The sequence below is a fragment of the Chrysemys picta genome, chromosome 1 (genome assembly GCF_011386835.1).
Source record: "Chrysemys picta bellii isolate R12L10 chromosome 1, ASM1138683v2, whole genome shotgun sequence".
NCBI lineage: Eukaryota > Metazoa > Chordata > Testudines > Emydidae > Chrysemys > Chrysemys picta.
Window position 1 is genome coordinate 144,828,279 of NC_088791.1, and position 25,045 is coordinate 144,853,323.

The 25,045-nt window shown below is 45.4% G+C and overlaps 2 protein-coding genes across 2 annotated transcripts in view; both read left to right on the forward strand.

Moving 5' to 3' along the window:
• Positions 1 to 25,045, forward strand: part of LOC135981817 (cystatin-A-like) — a 141,967-nt gene that overhangs the window by 12,597 nt on the left and 104,325 nt on the right.
• Positions 8,966 to 25,045, forward strand: part of LOC135973137 (olfactomedin-4-like) — a 21,876-nt gene continuing 5,796 nt past the window's right edge. The window contains exons 1-3 of the mRNA XM_065554820.1: positions 8,966 to 9,156; positions 12,461 to 12,613; positions 23,220 to 23,437. Coding sequence (XP_065410892.1) covers positions 9,070 to 9,156; positions 12,461 to 12,613; positions 23,220 to 23,437 — 458 coding nt within the window. The 5' untranslated portion in view covers positions 8,966 to 9,069. The remainder of the gene's footprint in view (positions 9,157 to 12,460; positions 12,614 to 23,219; positions 23,438 to 25,045) is intronic.

Genomic DNA, 25,045 nt, shown 5'->3' on the forward strand with positions numbered 1-25,045 from the left:
TAACCTGCTTTATTTTGTTTTCTGTAATTCTCTCAAATTATTTTTGCTAATGAAACTTGTACATTTACAATCCTCCTCCAGTCTGTACTTTAGCTAAGGAACAGAGGCACAAGAACCATGAGAAAGATGGCATGGGTAACTGGTTAATTAAAACTACTTAACTAATGTGTGTTTTATACCTTTATTGTCTTCTCTGATTTGGCACCTGAAAGATCTTCTAAAGACAGATTTTAGAGATAGAGACACAATACTGGTAATAACAGAAAAGTCTCTAGTTTTGCCACAAAAAAAAGGGGAGGGGGGGAAAGAAATTAGCTCTGAGAAAATAGTTAGCTTAGACATTGACTTATTCACAGACCATAAATTATAATGAAAGATCTGGGAAATGCTACACAGAATCTAGAATCCAAAAACCAAGCCCTATGAAATTAATTGAAATGTCAGAATCCCCAGAGGCTGAGGAATATATAAACTCAAAAGAAGTCCAGGAGGTTGATGCTCTGGTCTCTAGTTGAAGGGAATTGTCTCTTGATGCCAACAAATTGAAGCAGTATGAACACTCCCAAAAGAGGGCACTGGTCCAGGAACATATAATACTGACCCTGGGTAAAAATGTGACTCTCAAACATAGCTGCAGAGGTTAATAAGGCATAACAGAAATTAATCATACACAACACGGATATAAATGATCTTATAGGCTTTAATTTTTAGGTAGACTTTGAGCGGAGTAAGAATACCAAACTAAAGACACTCTCTTACCACCATAGAAAGCAGTGGTAATGATGACCATAGCATTCCAGGGCAGTTAGACCTTGAGGAACTGTCTGTCTTTTTTAGGGTTAAAACAGAGCATGATCATTCTGAGCGAATTCCCCTGGATAAAATCATCATCCTCATGCAGAAAGCAAGCCACATCCTGCAAAGGGGGTAGAAAGGTCCAAGAGACCAGTTAAATAAAATGGGGCCCTGAATCCTGAGACTGACAAAATATGTTTCAACGGCCTTTACCTTAAGTCTGGAAATTCTAGGGATCCGCCAATAACATCCCATTGGCAGGCGTGGCTAGACAGGAAAGGGGGCTGGAACTGCGACTTTAATGAATGCCTTCCCACAGCTCTCAAGAGGGTCCGGCAGAAGGATGCTACATGAAGTGGATGGGTTGGATCTGTCACTGCCTTTGTGACTCACCAGTGGAACTGGTCAAAACATTTCAAAATACATATTTTTTGGATGAAAAACGGAACACCTTTTCATGTTTTTTTTCTCCAATTTTCAGCTAGCTCTACTCGTCAGATACATAAAAAGACCAATAGTGTGACCAGAACACTGGACTAGGACACCCACAGAAGGCTTATCTGCCCAGAAACCTAGATGCCAACACAGCTGGCTACAGCCTGAGTTAGATCAAATTCTAGATGCCAGGTGAAGCTTTGGGGACATTACTTTTCCTTACACGAAAGGATTAAGATCTTTACGTATTCATAATAATCAAGTGTGTCCACAGCAAGTATAATGAATCAAATGACACTTGACACAGGTCACCTTTCCTTCAATTGATCCTTCTCAATGTGTTTTCCACCCCCTTCCTCCTCTTTCTTGTTTTCCCTTTGTCAGATCTCTCCAGGCCTGCTACAGGAAAGCACTTAAACTTGTACTAATTTTAAGCATGTGCTTAAGTTCCATTTAAGTCACTCTGCTTTTAATTATTTTGTTTCCTTGAGCTCATACCTTGAGACTTCTTCTCCTGAGCCGTTACTTTTACACTTGGGGCTGCTCGGTAGTTTGTGGTACTTGTATTTGAGGCTGTCTTATAGTTGCTCTGGTCTTCTTTCCAGTAATTACAGTGTGTATTACAGCCTTCTGGTCTAAGGAAAGCCGGCAACAGAGATGCTTATTGTAATTTATTTCATTTAAGTGGGTTATATATTTGAGCGGTGGTGTAAATATTAAACTGTTAACATTACTGTCAGGGTAACCTGCACACTGGCTTGTCACTAAATTAAAAATGCTTTTGCACCTGTGCTTCGGAGTCATTTTAAAACTATGTCCTGCACCTTCAAATAAAAATATGCTTTCTTGTCAGGGTTTCCCTCCATCTGCTTGTAGCAGCAGGGGTGGCGGAACCGAGAGTGATGGTGGGAGGGACTGGGCTGGTGTCCCTGCAATGGAAATATTGTGGAGACTCAGGTAAACTTACACATCTGTGGGGGGAGAAAGTGACAGAAGGAGGGAGGTGAGAGCAGGATGCAGAGTGGCTGGAGTGGCTGCCGTGGGGCCAGGGAGCAGGGACCCAGAGTGGCTGGAATGGGCCCAGGAGCAGGTGGGAACACTTGAAGTCCTCCTTCCCAGCCTGGAGCCGGCTGCCTCTCCCTTCCCCCGATGAGTCTCAGCACCGCTCCTCACTCACCCTCCTATCCCTTCGCCCCATCCCATTCTCAGAGGCTTCTGCATCCTCTAGATGCCAGATTCCCCTGGGGACATTCCACAGTCTAAAGAGGGTGCGCACAAAGGTTCATACTCACTAGGAGCCTGATTCAAGGCCTGCTGAAGTCAATGAGAGTGTTTGGATGAGGGTTTGGATCAGGCCATTGGTCAATATTCACTTTGGTGAGGATTCTCCTTAGTTCTGGGTGGGGGATGGTGCATAGACAGCATGATTCCTCGCTCCCCCTTCCTCCCCCCGCCCAGCCCTGCTCCCTTATGCCTACCCCTGACAACAGCATGGATCCACTTACCTGTGGTGGGGCTACCACGGAGGCTGGGAGAAGGGAAGCTACAAGGCCACAGAGGAAGCACTACACTGTTCTGCTCTTCTTAGCAAGAGATCCACCAAGTTTTCATCCCTTTCACCCACAAGAACAGATGGGATGATATGGCCCATAATTTTCTCAATTAAAACCAGTGGTGCAAGTAAAATCCATTTCTTACCGGTACGGGGGAGAGTGGAGGACACCAGCTAAGGGGGGGCGGGGAATGACCTCTCCATGTGACCCTCCTTTTAATTCTTCCACCCCCTCCCCAGCCACAGAGCTGCCTCTCTATCCTCCGCCTTTGTACTACAGCAGCGGGGAAAGGAGCAGAAAGCTGGCAGCTCCTCCAGTGGCTGTACCGCCCCCAGCCCTGCCCCCCCCCACCAGCTCTGTCCTCCAGCAGGGCTGCTGCTGTATGGATGGAGGAGACGCAGCTTTCTGGAAGGGCAGGGGCTGGGCTGAAGGCCGTACAGCTGTGCCAAAAGGAACTGCCAGTGTGCGGCCATTGGCTCCTCCTGTGTCTTACTGGTACGCTGTACCAGTGATAAATATTTTGCTGGTACGGTGTACCGTACCGCCGTAATTGCACTGCTGATTAAAACAAAAGCCCGCATATTAAACAGAACTTTTGGAACATGTTGGGTGGCCTGTTTGTGATTAGAAATCAACCAGACAAGCAAATATTTCAGTTACCTTGTCCTCCCAATTCCCACACCGCCAGTTTGTTTGTGTTCCAACTGCTGTCACTCGTTGGATGTTTAGATTGCATAATGTTTTGTGCACTAAGTTAAACCAACAGTGTAGCTCTAAATTTGCAATAGAGCAAATTGATACAAAATAACAAATCTGGGTGCTTATTCAAAGTCAACAACAGCAGGTGTCAAGGCTGTATCCCCACTTTGAACTTTAGGGTACAAATGTAGGGGCCTGCATGAAAACTTTTAAGCTTAACTACCAGCTTAGCTCTGATCCGCTGCCACCATCCCAAGGCTAATTTTTTTCCCTGGGTAGCCTTGAGAGACCTTCACCAATTCCCTGGTGAATACAGATCCAAACCCCTTGGATCTAAAACAAGGAGAAATTAACCATTCCCCCTCCTTCCTTTCACCAACTCCTGGTGAATACAGATCCAACCCCCTTGGATCTAAAACAAGGAGAGATTAACCATTCCCCCTCCTTCCTTTTACCAACTCCTGGTGAATACAGATCCAAACCCCTTGGATCTTAAAACAAGGAGAAATTAACCATTCCCCCTCCTTCCTTTCACCAACTCCTGATGAATACAGATCCAACCCCCTTGGATCTAAAACAAGGAGAGATTAACCATTCCCCCTCCTTCCTTTTACCAACTCCTGGTGAATACAGATCCAACCACCTTGGATCTAAAAACAAGGAAAAATTAATCAGGTTCTTAAAAAGAAGGCTTTTAATTAAAGAAAAATCTAAAAAGCATCCTGTAAAATTAGTATGGAAATTAACCTTACAGGGTAATCAAACTTAAAGAGCTCAGAGGACTCCCCTCTAGTCTTAGGTTCAAAGTACAGCAAACAAAGATAAACACTCTAGTAAAAGGTACATTTACAAGTTGAGAAAACAAAGGAAAACTAACACGCCTTGCCTGGCTATTTACTTAAAAGTTTTAAATAGGAGAGACTTGTTTAGAAAGATGTGGAGAACCTGGATTGATGTCTGGTCCCTCTCAGTCCCGAGAGCGAACACACTTCCAAACAAAGAACACAAACAAAAGCCTCCCCCCCCCCCAAGATTTGAAAGTATCTTGTCCCCTTATTGGTCCTTTAGGTCAGATGCCAGCCAGGTTACCTGAGCTTCTTAACCCTTTACAGGGAAAAGGATTTTGGAGTCTCTGGCCAGGAGGGATTTTATAGTACTGTACACAGGACAGCTGTGTTTAACCTTTATAGTTATGACACGCCCCCCAAATCACAGATAGTGTTGGACATTTGGTTCCACACTGGCTGTGATTTCTTTCTGGAGTTCTAGGAGAAAACAGAGTTAATAAGACACATGTACCTTTAGACATACTACTGATTATATAAAAACTAACAATATGTTTTATTTCAAGAACAATTGTTAACCAGTTAACTTTGGGAAACTTTTTCGGGAGACTGCATGAGCCACTTTGTTAGAAGCTCCCGAAATGTGTTGTATTTTAAAATCAAAATCTTGGAGAGCTAAACTTCACCGAAGAAGTTTTTTGTTATTTTCCTTGGCGGTATGAAGCCACTGTAGCGCAGCATGGTCTGTTTGTAGTTGGAAACGCCGTCCCCAAACATATGGGCGTAGCTTTTTCAGCGTGTACACAATGGCATAGCATTCCTTTTCGCTGATTGACCAATGGCTTTTCCTCTCAGACAGTTTCTTACTGAGAAACACAACAGGATGGAATTCTTGATTCGGTCCTTCCTGCATTAAAACTCCTTCCACGCCTCGCTCGGACGCATCTGTGGTTACTAGGAATGGTTTGTTAAAGTCTGGGGCCCTTAGCACAGGGTCAGACATGAGTGTTGCCTTAAGCTGGTTAAAGGCCTTTTGACACTCATCAGTCCACTGAACTGCATTTGGCTGTTTCTTTCTGGTTAGGTCTGTCAGCGGGGCGGCGATTTGGCTGTAGTGGGGTACAAATCGCCTATAATATCCAGCCAAGCCTAAGAAGGATTGGACCTGTTTCTTAGACTTTGGAACCGGCCACTTTTGGATAGCATCCACTTTGGCCTGTAGGGGATTTATAGTTCCTTGACCCACCTGGTGCCCCAGGTAAGTCACTCTGTTTTGGCCTATTTGACACTTTTTAGCCTTAACAGTTAGTTCTGCCTGCTGGATGCGCTCGAAAACTTTTTCCAGGTGCTCCAGGTGCTCTGCCCATGAATCAGAAAAAATGGCCACATCATAGAGGTAGGCAACTGCAGATTCTCCCAATCCCGCTAGGAGACCATCTACAAGTCTTTGGAAGGTGGCGGGTGTATTTAGCAACCCAAAAGGGAGTACATTGAATTTATACACCCCTGCCTGGGTGACGAAGGCTGACCTTTCCTTAGCGGGTTTATCCAGTGGTACTTGCCAGTACCCCTTGGTTAAGTCCAAAGTAGAGATGAATTGGGCATGTCCCAATTTCTCCAATAGCTTATTTGTGCGTGGCATTGGATAGTTGTCAGGACGAGTTACAGCATTTAGCTTACGGTAGTTCACGCAAAAGCTTATTTCCCCATCTGGTTTGGGAACTAGAACCACTGGAGATGCCCATGCACTTTTAGAGGGGCGGATTATACCCATCTGTAGCATGTTCTGGATCTCCCTTTGTATAGCAGTTTTGGCATGAGGTGACTCCCGGTAGGGTGGGGTTCTAATAGGGTGAGCATTACCTGTGTCAATGGAGTGGTATGCCCGTTCGGTCCATCCTGGAGTGGCTGAGAAAATTGGTGCAAAGCTTGTGCACAGCTCCTTGATCTGCTGTCGCTGCAGACGTTCAAGGGTCGTGGAGAGGTTCACCTCTTCCACGCCACCATCTTTTTTTCCTTCGTAGTAGACACCTTCAGGCCACTCCGCGTTATCTGTTTCCTGGGCTGTAAACTGGCAAACATTTAATTCTCTGGAATAAAAGGGCTTAAGAGAATTAACATGGTATACGTTAGGCTTTATGTTGGAGGTGGGGGAGGCTATGAGATAGTTAACAGCTCCTAGGCGCTCCTGGACCGTGAATGGTCCTTCCCACGACGCTTCCATTTTATGGGCCTGGAGCGCCTTTAAGACCATGACTTGGTCTCCTACTTTGAAGGACCGTTCTCTGAAATGTTTATCATACCAGGCCTTTTGCTCTTCCTGAGCATTCTTTAGGTTTTTTTTAGCAAGGGCTAAAGAGTGTCGGAGGGTGCTTTGTAGGTTGCTTACAAAGTCTAGAATGTTAGTTCTTGGAGAAGGTGTAAACCCCTCCCATTGCTGCTTCACCAACTGTAATGGCCCCTTAACCTCGCGGCCATACACAAGTTCAAATGGTGAAAACCCTAAACTGGGATGCGGTAAAGCCCTGTAGGCAAAAAGCAACTGCTGCAACACTAGGTCCCAATCATTGGAGCGTTCATTTACGAATTTACGAATTATGGCCCCCAAAGTTTCATTAAACCTCTTCACCAGGCCATTGGTTTCATGGTGGTAAGGGGTGGCAACCAAGTGATTCACCCCATGAGCTTCCCACAGGTTTTTCATGGTCCCTGCCAGGAAATTAGTTCCCGAATCTGTAAGGATGTCGGAGGGCCAACCTACCCTGGCAAAAATGTCTGTTAATGCCTGGCACACACTTTTAGCCCTGGTGTTGCTTAAGGGTACTGCTTCCGGCCATCGGGTAGCAAAATTCATGAAAGTTAGTATGTACTGCTTTCCTCTGGGTGTCTTCTTTGGGAAAGGACCCAGAATATCCACAGCTACGCGCTGAAATGGGACCTCAATTATGGGTAGTGGCTGGAGAGGGGCTTTAACCTGGTCTTGGGGCTTTCCCACTTGTTGGCACACCTCACAAGACCGGACATATTTAGCAATGTCCTTGCCCATTCCCTCCCAGTGGAAGGACTTCCCCAACCGGTCTTTGGTTCTGCTCACCCCAGAATGGCCACTGGGATGATCATGGGCTAAGCCCAAGAGCTTTACCCGATACTTAGTGGGAACTACCAACTGTCTTTGAGGATGCCAGTCTTCCTGGTGCCCACCAGAAAGAGTCTCCTTATATAAAAGTCCTTGTTCTATAACAAACCGGGATCGGTTAGAAGAGCTGAGAGGCGGTGGGGTGCTTTGTGCCGCCGCCCAAGCTTTCTGAAGGCTGTCATCTGCTTCCTGCTCGGCCTGGAACTGTTCCCTTGATGCTGGAGACATCAGTTTCTTCTTGGACTGTGGACTGGGGCTTGGTCCCTCTGGAAGTGATGCAGGTGCTGGGGCTGTTTCCATTGACTGTGAACCGCTGTCCGCTGGTACACTATGTGGTATCTCAGGCTCTGGCTGAGCCTCTTGGGTAGGGTTATCTGCTGCTTCCGCCAGGTCAGGCTCGCTGGTGCCCTCTGGCATTGGAGTTGTAGACGGGTTTGCAAGCGCTGGACTCAGGGCTCGCAATGGTTCTGGTGCTGGTTGCGTTGCCAAGTCCGGTTCTGGGACTGGTTTTGGCTGGGTCTCTGGGATTGGGTCCACAACGGCTGTTGCAGTCGTTGGCAGGGGATCCGGTTCCAGCACCATGGTTTGGGTCTCTGGTAACACAGACGGGACCCTGGTGGACGGCTCAGGAACAGGGATGGGGATGAAAGCTTGCTTAGCCTTTGCTACTTCCAGTTTATGCTTCCTTTCTTTTTTTTCCCTTCATTTCTTTTTTTTTTATTTTCATCTTTTTTTTTCAGCTCCATTTCTTTTTTTTTTAGCTTCATCTTTTTTTTGTGGGCCTCCTTTTTGGCTTTTTTTTTCTTTTAGCTTCATCTCTCTCTTGTGGGCCCCCTCTTTGCCTTTTTCTTTTTTGTCTCTCAGCTCTATCTCTTTTTCTTTCAGCTCCATAGCTCTTTTGTGGGCCTCCACAGTGTGCTGTTCCCTGATCTCCCCTGCTTCATAAGCCATGGTACCAAAGCTGTAGGATGGGCATTAATGCTGACTGTCTTAGCATTATCTTGCAGGTTTGCTGGGGCTGTTCTTCAGCTCGGCCCCCTCTCCCATCCAATGGTTGTTCTTTAGCCCAAACTTGTGGAGCCCCATGTGCACGATGCTCATGTTATAAGGCATCCAGGGGCTTAGAGGAGGCTCCTTTGACGTTGTATGTGAAATGACCTAACTTGAGCTGTTTTCACCCCATCTGAGTTTAGAAGCAGGGTTAGGAAGATGATGTGGCCCAGGTTGTCTATCTGCTCCTGAAAGGATTTACAATAAAAATACTGATAAGTCCAATAAAAGGAAGCAGTTATTCTTCCCTCCAGAAAAGAATGCATTTTAATTATTGAAGTCCATCAATTAATTGATCTGCCCATTGTGTATTTATTCCTTTGTGGCTCCCTGAGAACAAGACTAGATACTGGAAATGAGGAAGGGTTTTGTTACAAAAGGAGAGAGTGGTTAATTTTTGACAGCAGTCAATGAGAAAGTTATGTTTGTATAATAGTCAAGTCACTCTCTGTGCCGTGGCTCACTCACCGGCATGTCATCACCTTTGTGAGAAGTGTCAATAAATATTACACAAGTACCTCTTTCTAAGCACAAAACTCCTACTGGGGGAATTCCCAGAGCCCCTTATAAAAGGGATCCCACTGTCCTTTCTCCATCGTGTCTGTTTGCTGAGAAGATGAAGTGTGAAAACTTGGCTGTGCTGCTGGTCTTTCTACAAAATGCCATTGCATTGAATGCAGCCAGCACCATGCTCCAGAATGTGGTAAGATGCATATTATGATTTTCACAGGCTCTAATTTATTCTTTTTTTCCTCCTGCTATTCAAGTTGGGAGAATATTTTAAAATTGAGGCAAGTTTTCAGATCTCCACTTGTTCTGTGGGCTCTCTGCATGTAGCAAGTGTAAAATATCACCTTTAATAAATGTCCTGGGACTTAATTATAAATTTGAAAACAAATTACACTGTTTTAAAAACAGCCAAATTCTGTTTTTGGTTAGGCAAATGCAACTCCCATTGAGAATCTGACTAGTTTAAATGCAAAATGCAAGTTGAAATTAATTAGCTGTGGTTTGTACTTGAGACTAACTCAATCCAAAACCACAGATGCAAACACCCCTCATCCTTTGGAGTGTTCTAGATCTGGATTTAGATCTCAGGTTCATTTGCCCAGCACTTTGAAAACACAATGCACTATATGAGTTTTAGGTGATACTATCAATGCAGTCTCTTGGTCTAATAGGCCTTGTAGTGCTGGGACTTAGATAGTGAACTCAGCATCTAAGGGGAGGGAATGTTTTTCACTACAGCATCCTTAAGCAGTGGCAATTCCTGGTGGTAAGAATCAAGGCTGAAGTGTAAATATATAATAAGCTGAGGATGGGGGAATTTAGAATGTCAAGAATTTCTCATTATGCTCACCCTTGGGTAAACCATAATTTGTGCAGATATCTGTAAAATTTATGATGATCCTTGTAACTCTGCTGTTAATCACTATCAGTCCCCCTGTACAACACGATCAGGGGGCCAGACCAATGGCCGCATACATTACCTTTTTGACAAGCTGGCACAAACTCCCCCTGTTTTCTCTGAATCTATTTAAACAAGTGGCCTTTTTCCTGCCATCTTCCAGTTCCTCAGCTGTCCAAATGGCTGTTTTAGGGGCTGGGGGATGAGGGAGCAGGTGATGGAGATGCAGCAGCATGAGGCTCTGAACAGGTTCTTGGATGGAGTACTAGGAGGCCTGCAGAGGAAGCTGGCTAAAACTGGGGCTCCAGAGCACTGTCAGAATGGAGTTCTGCTTCAGTGCGGCTTTGAAGTTGTGCAGCTGGGGATGACCCCTGCCTCGCGGAGCTCCTGCAGGAATGGAGCACTACTCTTGTATGGCTGACTAGCAGCTACCTCCGTGTGCAAGCCCCTTCCTGCCCCACACGCCTTTAGTTTAATCACCCCATTTGATGCACAGTTTATCAAATGGTTTTGCAAGCACTGGAGATTGCCATGGTTCCCATTTGGTGGAGCTCGGCTGTGTACATTGGTGGGCTGCATCCCCGCGGTATAGTGTTTTGCAGGGCCGGCTCTGGCTTTTTTGCTGCCCCAGGCAAAAAAGCCTCCCCCCGCCCCCCGGCGGGGAGCGCAGCAGGGGAGGGCAGCGAGCGCGGCCGCGGCCCTGCTCTCCCCGGCCGGCCGGAGCGCCGGGGCAGGGCGGAGAGCCCGGCCGCGGCCCCTCTCTCCCCAGCCGGCCGGAGCGCCACCACCCTCCAGGTGCCACCCCAAGCACATGCTTGGTAGGCTGGTGCCTGGAGCCGGCCCTGGTGTCTTGTGCAGTACATGGGACCTTGATTACTGTAGACTCCCAGGGATGCATGTTGAGATTCAAGAGTGACATCCAATCTTGCCAGTGGTACGGAGGGGTAGGACCTGAAACCGTATTCCATGAGATGGCAGTGAGATGGTATATATTACTTGAACATGAATAATGCACATTGTTTTGGACAGACTGAGCATCTGCAGCCTTTCATTGATCACATGTAGCTTTTTTTTCAAGGGAAGGACTCCATGAAACAGCATTGTACCAGAAGAAACATTAACTGTCTCAGCAGTCAGTCGGAAATCCCAATCAACGTTAGAGCTGCTGGAGATGGCTCCTTTAAAATCAAAGTTTCAAAATATTGAGGAATCTGGACTGCTGTTTGGATGTTGGGAGTGGGAAAGGGGGTCATGATAGTGAGTTGCGTTGTAACAGGCGTTTGTTTCCTTTCCAGTCTACACCTTTCTCCCCTGTTGGAATAGACACTCTTAGAATAATTTTAAAAGTAGTTTGGTGGGTTTCTGATATTTAAATCCACTTTTTAAAAAGTTCTTAATTTAATAAATTAAGATCTAGATAAAGGGCAGTTTGTAATCTGTATCAGGGATTAAAAAAGTACCACAACCAAGCTAGCACAAATGGGGGCCTTATCAAAGGTAAGTACAATAACCATATTTGTCTGTTCGTTGGATATTTTCCTCTGCTCCTTTTTTCACTGTTCCTGCTGGGCAGAATGCAAATCCAGTAATGAGGCTGACAATTTCAAAAGCACCTAAGGGACTTTTTTAATAGTGACCTAGGCCCAGATTTTTAAAAGCTATTTAAGCACTGCAGCACTCTGTTGTAATGCCGAACCAAGTTGGTGTCAATTCCCTTTTCAAAAGGATTTAGGCTTATAGGAGCTCAACTATAGGGGTTGTGTTAATCCAATAAAAAGCACAGTGTGGAACAGAAGCCTGTTTCTCTCACTTCATTAGAAGTGGACAAATTTAGTCATGGTACAAAACTACTTATAAAAACAATATTCAACAGCCAATATTTTATTATTTTTTTAACTCTAGCTGCCCCAAGTAAAAAACTTTGTTTATACCCCTGTGCGCTGATGGAGAGAGCAGTGATGCATGGCCATGACTCCACTCAGTACCCTGCAGTATCAGGCATACCAGCTACTGCAGGTTGGGGGAGTTTTAAAGTCTTCAGCTCTCCTGTTTACCTGGGCTGGCTGAAAAATATCAAATGAAACGTTCCCAGTGAGGAAAACAGGGTTTAGTCAAAATCAAAATTTTCCATGAAAATTGGTCTAATTTCTGTGGCTTCTTCCATCAGTGAAGTACAAACAAAACTTTGTAAAGTGCTTTGAAATTAATGGACTACAATCACTAAGTGACCCTGTTGCAAAGACCATTAAAAGCAATGACTCCCTATAAGATTTAATATTTCCTGTTCTGCCATTTACTGACTCACTGTCTGATTTTAGAAAAATCACTTCACTTTCCTGTACCTCCATTTTTCCAGTGTTAAAATGGTTATAGTATTTAACTACCTGTATAGGGGTGTGGTGACGTTTAATGAATTGATATAGGAAAATACTTTGAGTTCATAGGAAGAAATTATTACAACTTAATATTGACCCTGAATGCATTTATTACGATCACAGCTTAACTTTTCCCCTGCTTGGGGACTGCCAGTCCTTTGCTGTTGATTCCTAGTAGCATATTGACTATTTATTTGCTTTCTGAAACCAACTTGTTCTTACAGCCATTTGCCAATGTGACCGGCTCTTTGAATGACAATGGAGTGTGCCAATGCTCAGTGTACCTGCCAGACACAGTGTTTCCTGTGCAGAAGGTTGAGATTCTGGAAATCACAGCCCAAGTGCTTTCTGAGAAATTTGAAAGAGAACTTACTAAAGTAAGGATTTTTGGTTTTTCTTTTTTTAAAAGCTGACCAGTCCTATTTTTAGTGAATGTGAAACAGTCCAACAGTCAGAACTTTGCAGTGCCTGTCTGCAAGCAACTGCAGTGAGGGGCATGTAAAAATCACAAGGAAAAGGGTGATTAAACATAAAATGTTCAATATTGTAGCATGTAAGCAGGGCCTTATAATATGAGTTTCGAGTATCCTCAGGCCTCATTCCTGGGCCTATAGGCACATGGTGTTCTTTGAGGGATGGAGGAAGCACTTTGCTTCTCTTTATGAACCATGGAACAGTCTTGTTGGCCTGTAATTGCTATATACAGTTACAGAGGAAGCCATGATTCCTGCTCCCTCCTGTGGTACTTTTATGTAACCAGCATCTGGGAGGGAATGAGGGAAAAGAGCAAATGTCAGCTCAGCCCAGGCTGAAGCGTGGGAAAAATCCACCACCTGACCCCCTCCATTCCCTTAACAGTTGAAAAAAATCAATTTTCTCTGTCAACATTTGATGCTCTAGCAATGACTACTGGATTATGCATTTTAGTTAAAGACCAACTCTTTACCCTTACACTACTTTCCTTCCTTGTTACAAGGATTCAGATCCATTCTCTTCTCTCCCCCCTCCCTCCTTCCCACCACCAAGAAAAAACAAAACAGGCAAAACTAGGGGACTACTGTGGTTTCTCAAGAGAAGGAGAACCTGCATTTGATTTTTGCTGGTAGATGAATATTCAGGGTTTAAATTAGGTGTCCTGGAGAAAGTGTTGGACGTCTCTAGGAGCCAGATGTCTTAAGAAATGAAGTGTCCTTGAATCCATCAGTAGAAAAGGCACATCAGTAAATTATAAATTCTTACTATAAATATTCATAGCTCTCTTCTTATCTGCTTTTGATTATACTAGATGTGCCGCATAAAACACAAAATGGGGGGGGGAGAATCCTATTGAAAGTCTTTTCAGTTAAAATAATTCACTTTGAAATAACTAGAGCTAACAATGATACTCATTCAGTTGTCAGCAAAGATATATGAAGGGCAACTTGATAGAACTTGACTGATCACTTTAGGACAGTGGTTCTCAAACTATTGTACTGGTGACCCCTTTCACATAGCAAGCCTCTGAGTGCGACCCCACTAAATTAAAAACACTTGTTTATATGTTTAACACCATTATAAATGCTGGAGGCAATGCAGGGTTTGGGGTGGAGGCTGACAGCTTGTGATGCCCTATGTTATAACCTCATGACCCCCTGAGGGATCCCAACCCCCAGTTTGAGAACCCCTGCTTTAGAAGGGATGTGGAACTTTTCATTAATGATCCATGAAAACATTAGGTATTTAAGGGCCCCAAAGTGCTCCATTGTGATCAGTAGCAAAATTTCAATTGCTTTCAAAAGGACAAGATCAGGTCTATAATTCCCATCCTGAAACTTGGACTAATTCTGCCAGGTCCTCCCAAATCAGAGGGGACTGAAATAAGACCCAACTGAAGCCAATCTCCTATTGAAGTGAAACTCTGCAATGGGAGTTTTGCTTAAGTAAAGACTAAGTACAGATGACAGGAGTTGGCTCACTTTTTTTTGCAACCCTGTAGCAATTTATTTATTTTAAGAAAATGGACTCTAGTGACCAGCTCCTCAGATGATGTCGTTTTCTTGAAGTCGGTGGAGTTGCGCCAGTGTATACCAGTTCAGGAGCAGGCCCTCACTTTTCAACTCCAGTGGCAGATACCAAAAACAAATCTTGACGTAATCCGAGTTTCACTGCACTTATCATGTTGATGCTTTATAACACTGTTTGGCTTATCAGACTCAAGTTAGATATAGTGTGACAGATCCCCGATGCGATCCCAGGCAAAGAGACATCAGGTCAGAAATGAAAACAAACTGTTTAACTATGAGGGTGTTAAAATTTTGTAGTTAATTGTTTGTCTATAGAAAGAAAATACCAGGTATCTGAGTTGAAGTAAATTTAAATATATAGATGGGGCAGAAGATGCTATTATAAAATCAGTAGGAAATGAATTTCACAGATATTCTGATATTCAAAATCAGTAAAAACTGTAGGCTGAAAATATTTGGAGTAACTTTTTCATTTGTAATTTGAAACTTTACCAGAATAAAATTAACCTGTTTGACGAATGCAGGAAACAGCTCTTCCCAGCAGTGGAGAAGAGTATGGCTTTGTGCACCTCATTAGAAGTGAAGAATAGCAACTTAAACACAAGGGGAGAATGTGCCTTTCAGTGCTTTGACCACAATGCCCAGAACATGCTCATGTAATAAAAACAGGAAGAGGAAACACACCTACCCAACAGATGAAAACTATATTCAAGGCAGATTATTCTGTTGGAAATATTCCTCTTGATCTCTGCTTGGGTTATATGATATGCAGGTGGCATGCTCACCATGTGATCATGGAGGTCAGACTTGCCTGTGGCCAATGCACTTGCACATGCAACTTCTCAGAATTGCTTGCTCATGTCATTTCTATCCCCCTTTCCCTTCCCCTCCATCCTCTTTCATTCTATGCCTGCCTTCTGCTTCCTCATTCCTTCACTCCCATCCTCCAGCTGCATGCTGGAGGAGTGTCTGCTTGCATGCCAAGAAACCTGTGTTGATAAATACCAGTTTCAGGTAACTGCCACAATAAATGAACATTACAGATTTTTCTCCCTGCTCTTTTCAGGCCCTTAGTGTGACAAGGCTTGCAAAGCAGGAGAAACTAGATAGGGATTATTCTTATGCATGCCTAAAATTGCCGAATTTTATTTCTTTAAGGGTGACATTCGTGCCTCTGCAGAGGTCCAGCACAAAGCTTATGCACTGCTCAAACCCCACTGCAAAGTTCTGAATGTGGGATGCATGGTGAATATTGATCTATACCCCAAAATATAGTTCATGTACTAGATTTCTGAAATGGTGTGTTGGCCTGTTAGACGGGAGCAGATCATTTAGATACAGGCACAAGCTATTAAGGCAAAATGGGTCTAACTGCCAAGCAATAGAGCATCCATCTTGGGGGTCGGGGCGGCAGCATTCTCCTAGGTAGCCTGGCTGGCCAACTGGGGAAAAACAGTCTGAAGCAGCAGAAAGACTGGGCTTTGTAGCACACTCCAAACAGATTTGGCATATTTTTGACAACTAACTTCTTTTAAAAGCATTTGTTTTCTTTAAGTATGCTAATATTATTAGCAGTGGGATAGATACCCACATTCCTGAATGTTTGTGCCTTTGGTATAGGTAATTGCACATATCAATACTCTTTCTCTATATGGTTGCCAACTTTGTGCTCAGCAGTTTGCAAATGCATTTTTGTGCCTGTGATGGTTTCATGTGCAAATCTTACATGTACAGTTTAGACACCAACCTTTAAACATCTTCTCCATAGAGACGTTTACTAGGGAAATCTCCCAGCTCTTAGTGTATTCTGAGTGCCTGGCTAATCACAGAAATCCATCTAAATCCTCTTCCAACAAGATGGATCGTGCTCTATGGCCTGGTCCTTGTTTGGGTGGTGGTAGGGTATTCTAGACATACCTATTTACACCAGCTCAGGATCCATGGATGTTTGTATTGGAAGATCAGATTGGTTTATACTGGATAATCTCTGGAGATAACATAATTAGCACAAAAAATCCAAAATGTAATTTCTCTGCAGGATCCTCTCAAATCACATATTACTTATTAAGGAAGTTAAGGTCCAAAACAAGCAATAGGATTGCATTATTTTTTTGGTGTATTGCATCTGTCAGAGATGTGAAATATACGTCACACATCTGCTTTTTGGGTGTGACATGGCATTTCCAATTTGGTATGACCTAGCCTGGATATCACAAAACAGCCGTAAATAATCTGGAGCTCACTCTTTTAACTTTACTGATATGCATGCCACATTGCTCACACCTTGGAAAAACAATTGCTACTCTGTAGTGTTCTCTCCTTTTCATAAAAGAAACTAAGGGAAAATTATCCTCTCTTATGCTTACCGCAAAAGTCATCAGGTTTAAAAGATCATGCCAAATGAATATTAATAGTCAGTGCAAAAAACATTAATTCAGTGTTATGACTCTCATTGTAACATGATGGCCCTCAGTTACTTGGGATAAATTCTGACCTAAGATATGTACACACTGAAATGCACATGGTATGTATCTGAGGGCCAAAGTTGGCACTCATTTTCTGTGTGCATATGGAGTTATCCAGATAATAGACTTCAAGACTTCAGTAAAGAAAATTGATAGGTAAGATCTTGTAGGAAGTCTAAAGGGTGGGGGGGAGTTCAGGAGAATTGTCAGTTTTTAAGAGAGACATTATTAAAGGCACAAGAGCAAACTATCCCAAATCATAGGAAAGCTAGAAGTATGGTGAGAGACAACCCTGGCTTAATCAGGAGATCTTCAAAGACCTGAAACTCAGTCAAACACAAGTGGAAACTAGGTCAAATTACAGAAGATGAATATTTATTTAAAAAAAAAAAAGCATGAGGGGTCAAAATTAGAAAGACCAAGGCAAAAAAAGATTAATCTAGCTAGGGACAAAATGTGTAACAAGAAAACATTTTCCAAATATATATGAAGCAAGAGGAAGACCAAGGACAGGAGAAGCCACAGCAATGTCTGAAGTGTTAATTGCCTTTTGGTTGATATTTTCACCAAAAAGTTAGCATGACTAACATAGTGAACATCTATGTAAATGAGGTAGGACCTTAGGCTAAAATAAGGAAAGAACAAGTTAAGAATTACTTGGACAAGTTTAGATGTCTTCAGGCTGGCAGGGCCTGATGAAATAAACCCTAGAATATTGTGACAGACCTAGACTGGTTGGGTACAGGAATCTGGTAGAGGAAAACATACTGGACACCGGATGAATAGTTTTCTGTTCCCTGAATGACCAGGGCAGGGGCTGCCCCAATGCAGTCAGGAAGGTACTAGAAGCAGTTATGTCAGGCAGACTCCATAAGACAGCTGGAACCAATTAAGAACAGATTAGAAAAAATCAAGGGAAACAGGCTACTCAGATCACCTGAAGCCTGTTTAGAACTGTCTGGGACTAGTTTAAAAGGATGCTCTTTCAGAGGGCTGGGTGGTAGGAACAGGGAGTAAGTAGGTGTGTAATGGGAAGACTGGGAGAAAGAAGGTGCACACTAAAAGCGCCAGAGGACAAGCATGGCCAGGGTGCTAGGAGGGTCTGTTTGGGGAAGTAGTCCAGGGAAGGGCTATAGCTCTGATGGTATAGGAAAACTACACGTTATAGGTGCCATTAGGGTCCCTGGGCTGGAACCTGGAGAAGAGAATGGGCCCGGGTTCTCCCTCCCCGCCCCCCCACCCCCACCCCCACCCCACCCCACGCCACGCCTCTACAAAAATGCTCCCTAAGTAGGAAGACAGGGACTAAAGAGGGTTCTTACATCAAACCCGTTGACTGGCCGATGGTGAAAGTGAGTCAGTAAGCTGTAACCCTTTCCTCTTGTTGGGGAGAGAGGCTACACTGAGGGTTACAGCAAAGCTCTGAGGCAAGCCCTAACCACCTAGAAGCACAGGACCCCCTGAGGCAAAGCTGGAGCTCTGCCACAATAATGAACTGGCTGAAGATATCGCTGAGCCATTAGCATTATCTTTGAGACTTCATGGAGGATGGGAGAGATCCCAGAGGCCTGGAAAAGGGCAAATCTAGTACCTATCTATAAAAAGGGGAACGAGGACAACTCTGGCAATTATAGACCAGTCAGCTTAATGTTGGTAGCCAGAAAGATAATGAATCAATTTGTAAGCATCTAGAAGAAAGTAAGGTAAGTAACAGTCAACATGGATTTGTCAAGACAAAGGATGTCAAACTAACCTAATATCCTTCTTTGACAAGGTAACAACCCTCGTGGATGGTGGGGACACAGTAGGTCTGATATATCTTGATTTTTTTAGTGAGGCTTTTGTAAGTGTCTCGCATGACCTTCTCATAAGCCAAGTAGAGAAATATAGCCTAGGTGAACCTATCATACAGTGGGTGCACACTTTATTCAGAGACTGGTTATCAATAGTTCATAATTGAGCTAGAAGGGCATATTGAATGGGGTCCTGCAGGGATCTGTCCTGGTCTGTTTTTATTCAATATCTTGATAAATGATTTGGATAATGGCAGAGAGAGTACACTTATAACGTTTGACAATATCAAGCTGGGAGGGCTTGCAAGTGCTTTGGAGGACAGGGTTAGAATTCAAAATCATCTTGACAAACTGGAGAAATGGTCTGAAATAAATAGGATGAAATTCAATAAAGACATATGCAAAGTACTACAGTTAGGAAGGAATAATTAATTGCAAAAATGGATATGACTGCCTAGGAACATGTACTGCAGAAAAAGATCTAGGGTTTATGTGGCATCGCAAATGAAATATGAGTGAACAATGTAATATGTTGCAAAAAACCTGAACATCATGCTGGGATGTATTAGCAGGAGTGTTGTAAGCAAGACATGAGAAGTAATTCTTCCATTCTACTCAGCACTGATGATGCTTCAGCTGGAGTATGGTGTCAAGTTCTAGGCACCACACTTCTGGAAAGATGTGGACAAATTGTAGAGAGACCAGAGGAGAGTAACAAAAATGAAAAAATGATTAAAGGTCTAGAAACCATGACCTATGAGGGAAGATTGAAAAATTGGGTTTGTTCAGTCAGGAGACGAGTAGACTTGGGGGGGGGGGGTGATCTTTTAGGTACCTGAAAACTGTTATAAAGAAGAGGGTGATAAATTGTTCTCTTTACTTCTTGTCCTGCCCCCAGTGGTTAATGGACTTAAATTGCAGCAAGGAAGATTTTAGGTTAGACACTAGAAAAAACTTCCTAACTATAAGAGTAGTTAAGCACTGGAATAAATTGCCTAGGGAGGTTGTGGAATCTCCATCACTGGAGGTTTTTAAGAACTGGTTAGACAAACATCTGTCAGGGATGGTCTAGATAATACTTAGTCCCGCCTCAGTGCAGGGGACTAGACTGATGACCTATTGAAGTCTCTTCCAGTCCTACATTTCTAGGAGTCTCTGTTTAATGGCTCCCCTCAGACTCAAAAAGTAGTTGTCACAGTTGTATAAAAAATTGTAACTTTGAAAAGAGAGTCCTCTTACCGTTGGTTTGCCTACTTAAACTAAGTCACTGAGATTCAGTAGTCAGACACATTATGTGCTTAATTGATTGTATCTGCCCTGCACAAGTATCGATGTACCATTGACTAAACTCCCAAAGACCTGCCCCAGCATGTACTGAGGTTCAGTGTATATCTTGGAAAGAATTATTTGGGGGAAGTCTCTTCTATGGCTGTTACAAAGCCTTGGTCAGGAGTCTGTAGGTGATATTACCAGGACAGTAGAACAGTAAAGCTCTAGTGTTAAAAAGTTGACCTGAGTACAGTTTTTCATTAAAAGGCCATTTCAGAGCTGTCCCCTTGATTAAAATAGATTTAAAAAAATTGTGACTGGGGCAAAACACTCTTAATTCATGTTAAGATAATGCCAAATTGATTTTTAAACCAACACATTCATTTTAGGTCTGAGAATATGCATGAGCCGTTTCAGTCCAGAAGGTAATATTGAGGGAAGTGATAAGCACCTGAAAATTGGGGCTTATAATGGAAATGCCTTCTGACTCCAGAGTTGCTAATTTGACACAATAATATAATTCTATTTATTCTTGCTCAGAGATGCTGCTTAACCTTCTTGCCATTAAGGAAAAATGGGTACAATTTTAAGTCATGTAGGAGGAGGATTAGATCTTTCCCAAGATGCAGGGCCGGCTCCAGGCACCAGCTGAGCAAGCTGGTGCTTGGGGCGGCAGATTGTTGGAGGCGGCATTCTGCCCTAGGGCGGCACGGCTGCTTTTTTTTTGTTCTGCTCCGGCCGCCCTGTAGGGGGCAGCGGCGCAGAGAACCAGAGCGCCCTGCAGGGCAGTCCTCTTCCTTCCCTCGCAGCAGGCGGCAGGAAGCGGCGCAGCGGGAGGGGCCGCATGGCAGTGCCCCTGCTGTAGCCCTGAGCACCCCCTTCTCTCTCTCTCTCTCTCTCCCGCCCGCTCCCTCCTCCTCCCCCCCTCAGCTGGTCCCCCTGCTCCTGCTCTGGCCGTGCCGCAGGTGGTTTTTTTTGCTTGGGGCAGCCAAAAAGCCAGAGCCGGCCCTGCCAAGATGTTCCATTTGTATGGAACTCTAATTTTCAGAGACTGCTTGACATTCTCCTTGACAATGTTTGCACCGTGACCTTTACATTAGTAGAGACATGTTCAAAAGTATATTTATCCAGCCATCTGTTTAGTGGTTCCACATCTGAAGACGCTGCTGTGCAACAGTTATTCTACCTAAAGGCTAAAATAACGGTCACCTCAACTGGCCTTCATTTAAATCAGTTTCTGGATGGATGGATGGGATTTGTAATAGTGCACTGTGCTAAAATAACCCCTTCTTCAGGGGACTCAACTAGTTCTGATGCATAAAAGATTGGATACTATTTGGAGTGTGGAGGCCTGACCAGTGCCCACTGAAGTCAACAGAAAGTCGTCTTGGACAAATTGGTGGATTATTTTTGTTTGTTACTTTTTCAGCCCCAGAGAGTACATCTACACAGCAGTGAGTCTCCAAGCTCAGGTCAACAGACTTGGGCTTTGCATTATGTGCTAAAAATAGCTGTGTAGGTGTTAAGGCTTAGGCTGTGGCACAGGCTCTGAGGCCTAGGGAGGGGGATATTCTTAGCACTGTCAACTGGGGCTCAGAGACTCGCAACCATGCGCTGTGTAGCCATTCTTCATGTACATCACTTCTCTGAAATAATCACTGCAGGTTTCCTGGTAGAATCTGCCCCCTGAAATTCTATATAATCCTGGATAAAGTTAGCTCATAGAGGGTACATTAGTGAGTGTAAGCGGGTGGCTTGACCTGTACAGGCTGGAGGGCCTGGGATTAACTCTCCCTGAGATTAACCTTTTGTGGGCCCAGCACCAAACATATTTGTGGCTCCCAATGGGAGCAACAGAGGATGGAGTGGGGAGGTTGGTCCCCGGAGTGAGGCGCCGGCTGGGCCAATGGAGCATGGTATGGTGGGGGCGGCTCTACTCTGCCCAGCCCAGTTCAAGGGCACTTTTCACAAACCGGCAGTTGCAGATGCACACTGGCCCATGTGGCCCTGTGCTGCCAGAGTGCCCCTTCCCTTTGGGGGCGGGCCTGGGCAGTGCCCCACAGTCCCCTGCCCAACACCACCTCACTCCCTAGGCCACCCCAGAGAGGAGTGGGCGGGGGGGGAGAAGGGGCTGGGAGAATAGAGGAGTCAGTGGGCTGGCAGGATCTCAGGGCAAAGTGCAAACAGAGCAGGCTGGGCTGGGCCCCATGGCACTGTTGTAAACTCGGTATTGCTGTGGCTAGCCAGCCCTGATTACTGAAGGAGGCACACCTGACAGGGATCAGGTGATTCCCCAATAAAGAGTAGCTGGAAGATGAAGTGAGGGGAGAACTCAGGGAGAGCAAAGACTGCTGGGAGTGAGGAGGCTCCAGCAGAGTCCTGGGATTTGTGAGTAAGGGTTTATCTGCACCAGTGGTGCCCAACCTTATTACACAGGCGTGCCACGTAATCTGTTTGGCCCACCAGGTTTCTACATATTTTAATGAGATTTAAATTCACTTGTATTGATTTATATTTGAAGTTCAGCTAGTTTTGTATGTATTTAGATAGGTTGTTTCTGTGTTCGATATTGTCTATTTACATACTTGTGTAAACTAAAATGATGTAAACATGATGAAAAAACGCTAATGAATCGGCCGTTAGTATATTGTGTTGAAGCAGGCTGCAGGCCTTATGAAATGCTCTGGTGGGCTGTGTATGGTCCATAGGTTGTACACCCCGAGCTACACTGTCCAGCAGTTTGGACTGCGGGGGTGTGAATAGCCATGCGCACCAAGATGCTGCACTGTAACTCACTCATGTGGATACTGCAGATGCAACCCATAAGGTTCCTAGTTTGCCTTCATGTAATCCTCTTCAAACAGGACTACGTTAATGTGAAGAAGGAACCTGCTAGTTCAAGTCCCTGGCATCGACACGGGGGAGTTACAGAGCAGCACTTCAGTGCACCCTGCAGTCCGAACTGCAGGACAGTATAGATGTAGCCAAAGATTCCAGCTAGGAAGTGCTAGCAGTAACCTGCTAAGGCAAGGGAGACCCCAAGAGAACAGGGGAAAGACAGCAAAAGCTCTCCATGCAGGGAGGCTTGGGAGCAGGAAGAGAAGTGTTTGCTTGTTGGACTTTAATTTGGGACTCTGTTTTATCTGTAGTTTATATTTTGTGAATAAACCCAGGGGTATTTTGGGCCTAGAAAAAGAGAGTGGAGTCTGCATAAGGCGCCTTTGTGGGGGAAACAGAGGCTGGTGTTGCAGGATGACTTCTGGCCATGTGGGGTTGCTCACAATATGGTTGCCCTTGTTACAGTGCGGAATAAAGTGAAGATTATGAATGAAATTCTGCCCTCAGTAATTCACATGCAGTCCCAGTGGGATTGCACAGATGTAAAGAAGATGTCAAACATGCCTGTTACATTTGCTAAACTGAACTTGAAATTTTGCTTGTTTGTTTTTTTAGGTTAGCCAATATACCAAAGCAATTGAAATGTATGAACAGAAAATCCGAAACCTAACCATCAAAGTGGAACATATGGAGTTGACCAGTGTTTCTTACAGTGAGTTGGACTTTCAGTTGCTGAAACTGGAAATCAATGAAATGGAGAGACTGGTCACTCAGCTGAAATCCACACTTGTTGGAAGCAATGTGATTGTTGAACAACTATACGTGGAGGTAAAGTATGAGGGTTCTTCTGCCATTCAGAAACATTCAGTTCTTCTTCGAGTGCTTGCTCATATCCATTCCATTAGGTGTGTGCACGCCGCGTGCACGATCGTCGGAGAATTTTCTACCCTAGCAACACCGGCGGGTCGGCTGTGGAGCCCCCTAGAGTGGCGCCTTCATGGCGCTGAATATATACCCCAGCCGACCCGGCGCCCCCTCAGTTCCTTCTTACCGCCCCTGACGGTCGTTGGAACTGTGGAGCGCGGCGTAGCTGTTCTCCACTCTCCCTAGCTTATTCAGTTATTCACAGTTATAGTAGTTCTAGTTGTTTATAGTTAAATAGTTGGTTATTCACTTGTTAATAGTTGTTATATAGTCAAAGGGGATTAAGGGGGTTGTCTCCCCCTTTTTCCCCCGGCCGCGTGGCCGGGCTCATGCCCAAGGCTCCCGGCTTCAAGCAGTGCGCCTCCTGCGCTAAGCCTATGCCAACGAGTGACCCGCACGACTCGTGTCTGAAGTGCCTGGGAGAGTCCCATCAAACAGATAAGTGCAAGATCTGTAAGGCCTTCAGACCGAGGACCAAGAAGGAGCGGGACTTTCGGCTCCGGCAACTCCTTATGGAGGCGGCACTTAGCCCGGACGCTCCATCAGCGCGTCAGGCCCCGGCACCTAGCACCTCGGTGCGCAGTGCCCCGGCGGCACCGACCATTCCGACCACGCGAGTGGCGTCGGACAAGCCTCCACGGCACCGGACCTCGTCGGCACCGCACTCACAGCAAGTGCCTCAGCGCCGTTCATTATCCCCGGGACATAAAAAATCCCATAAGACGGGGACCTCCGTGCCGAAGACGCCGGCTCCCCCAGTGCCGGGGGTAGAGCCGCGTCCGCCTGTGGAGCACCGGAAACAGGTGCCTCCAGCACCGTCGACTCCGGCTCCGAGGCCGTTGAGTCCGGTGCAGACAGGGTCACCACCGCGACCGGCGGTGATACAGTGCCTCCCGTCGACCCCAGAGACCTTCGCGACGGCGAGAGACTTGATCGCTCTCACGGAGCCGGCACCGCCCCAACCACCGGCATCGTCGGCACCGTTGACTCGTCCGGTCCAATCTAGGGGGAAACCTGCCTTGATGCGCCCTCCATCGCAAGGGCTGGAACCACGGCACCGGTCCAGGTCCCGAAGCAGGTCCCCACGCCGCTCGCAGTCCCGGCGCCGGATATCACCTCGGCACTGGTCGTACTCGCGGCCAAGATCATCGTCGCGGCACCGCTCTACGTCTCGGCACCGCTATGATCGTCGGCACCGATCGACATCGAGACGTAGTTCTCGGCACCGATGCGATCGACGCTCGACGTCGAGAGGCCGCTCCCGGCACCGGGCCTACTCCAGGTCATCGTCTAGGTCCAGATCCGACTCCCGGCACCGGCGAGGTCATCGGCACCGATCGCGATCTCGGCACCGATCGCCGGCACCGTGTAGAGATAGAACATCTCCAGACCGGCACCGTGCGGCACCGTATCCCACGGGATTCGTCTCGGCGCACTCGGCACCGCCATGGCCATCGAGATCGGTGTCTCGCTCCTCTGAGGACATATCGAGATCGGCATACCCCCCTCAGGGGCAA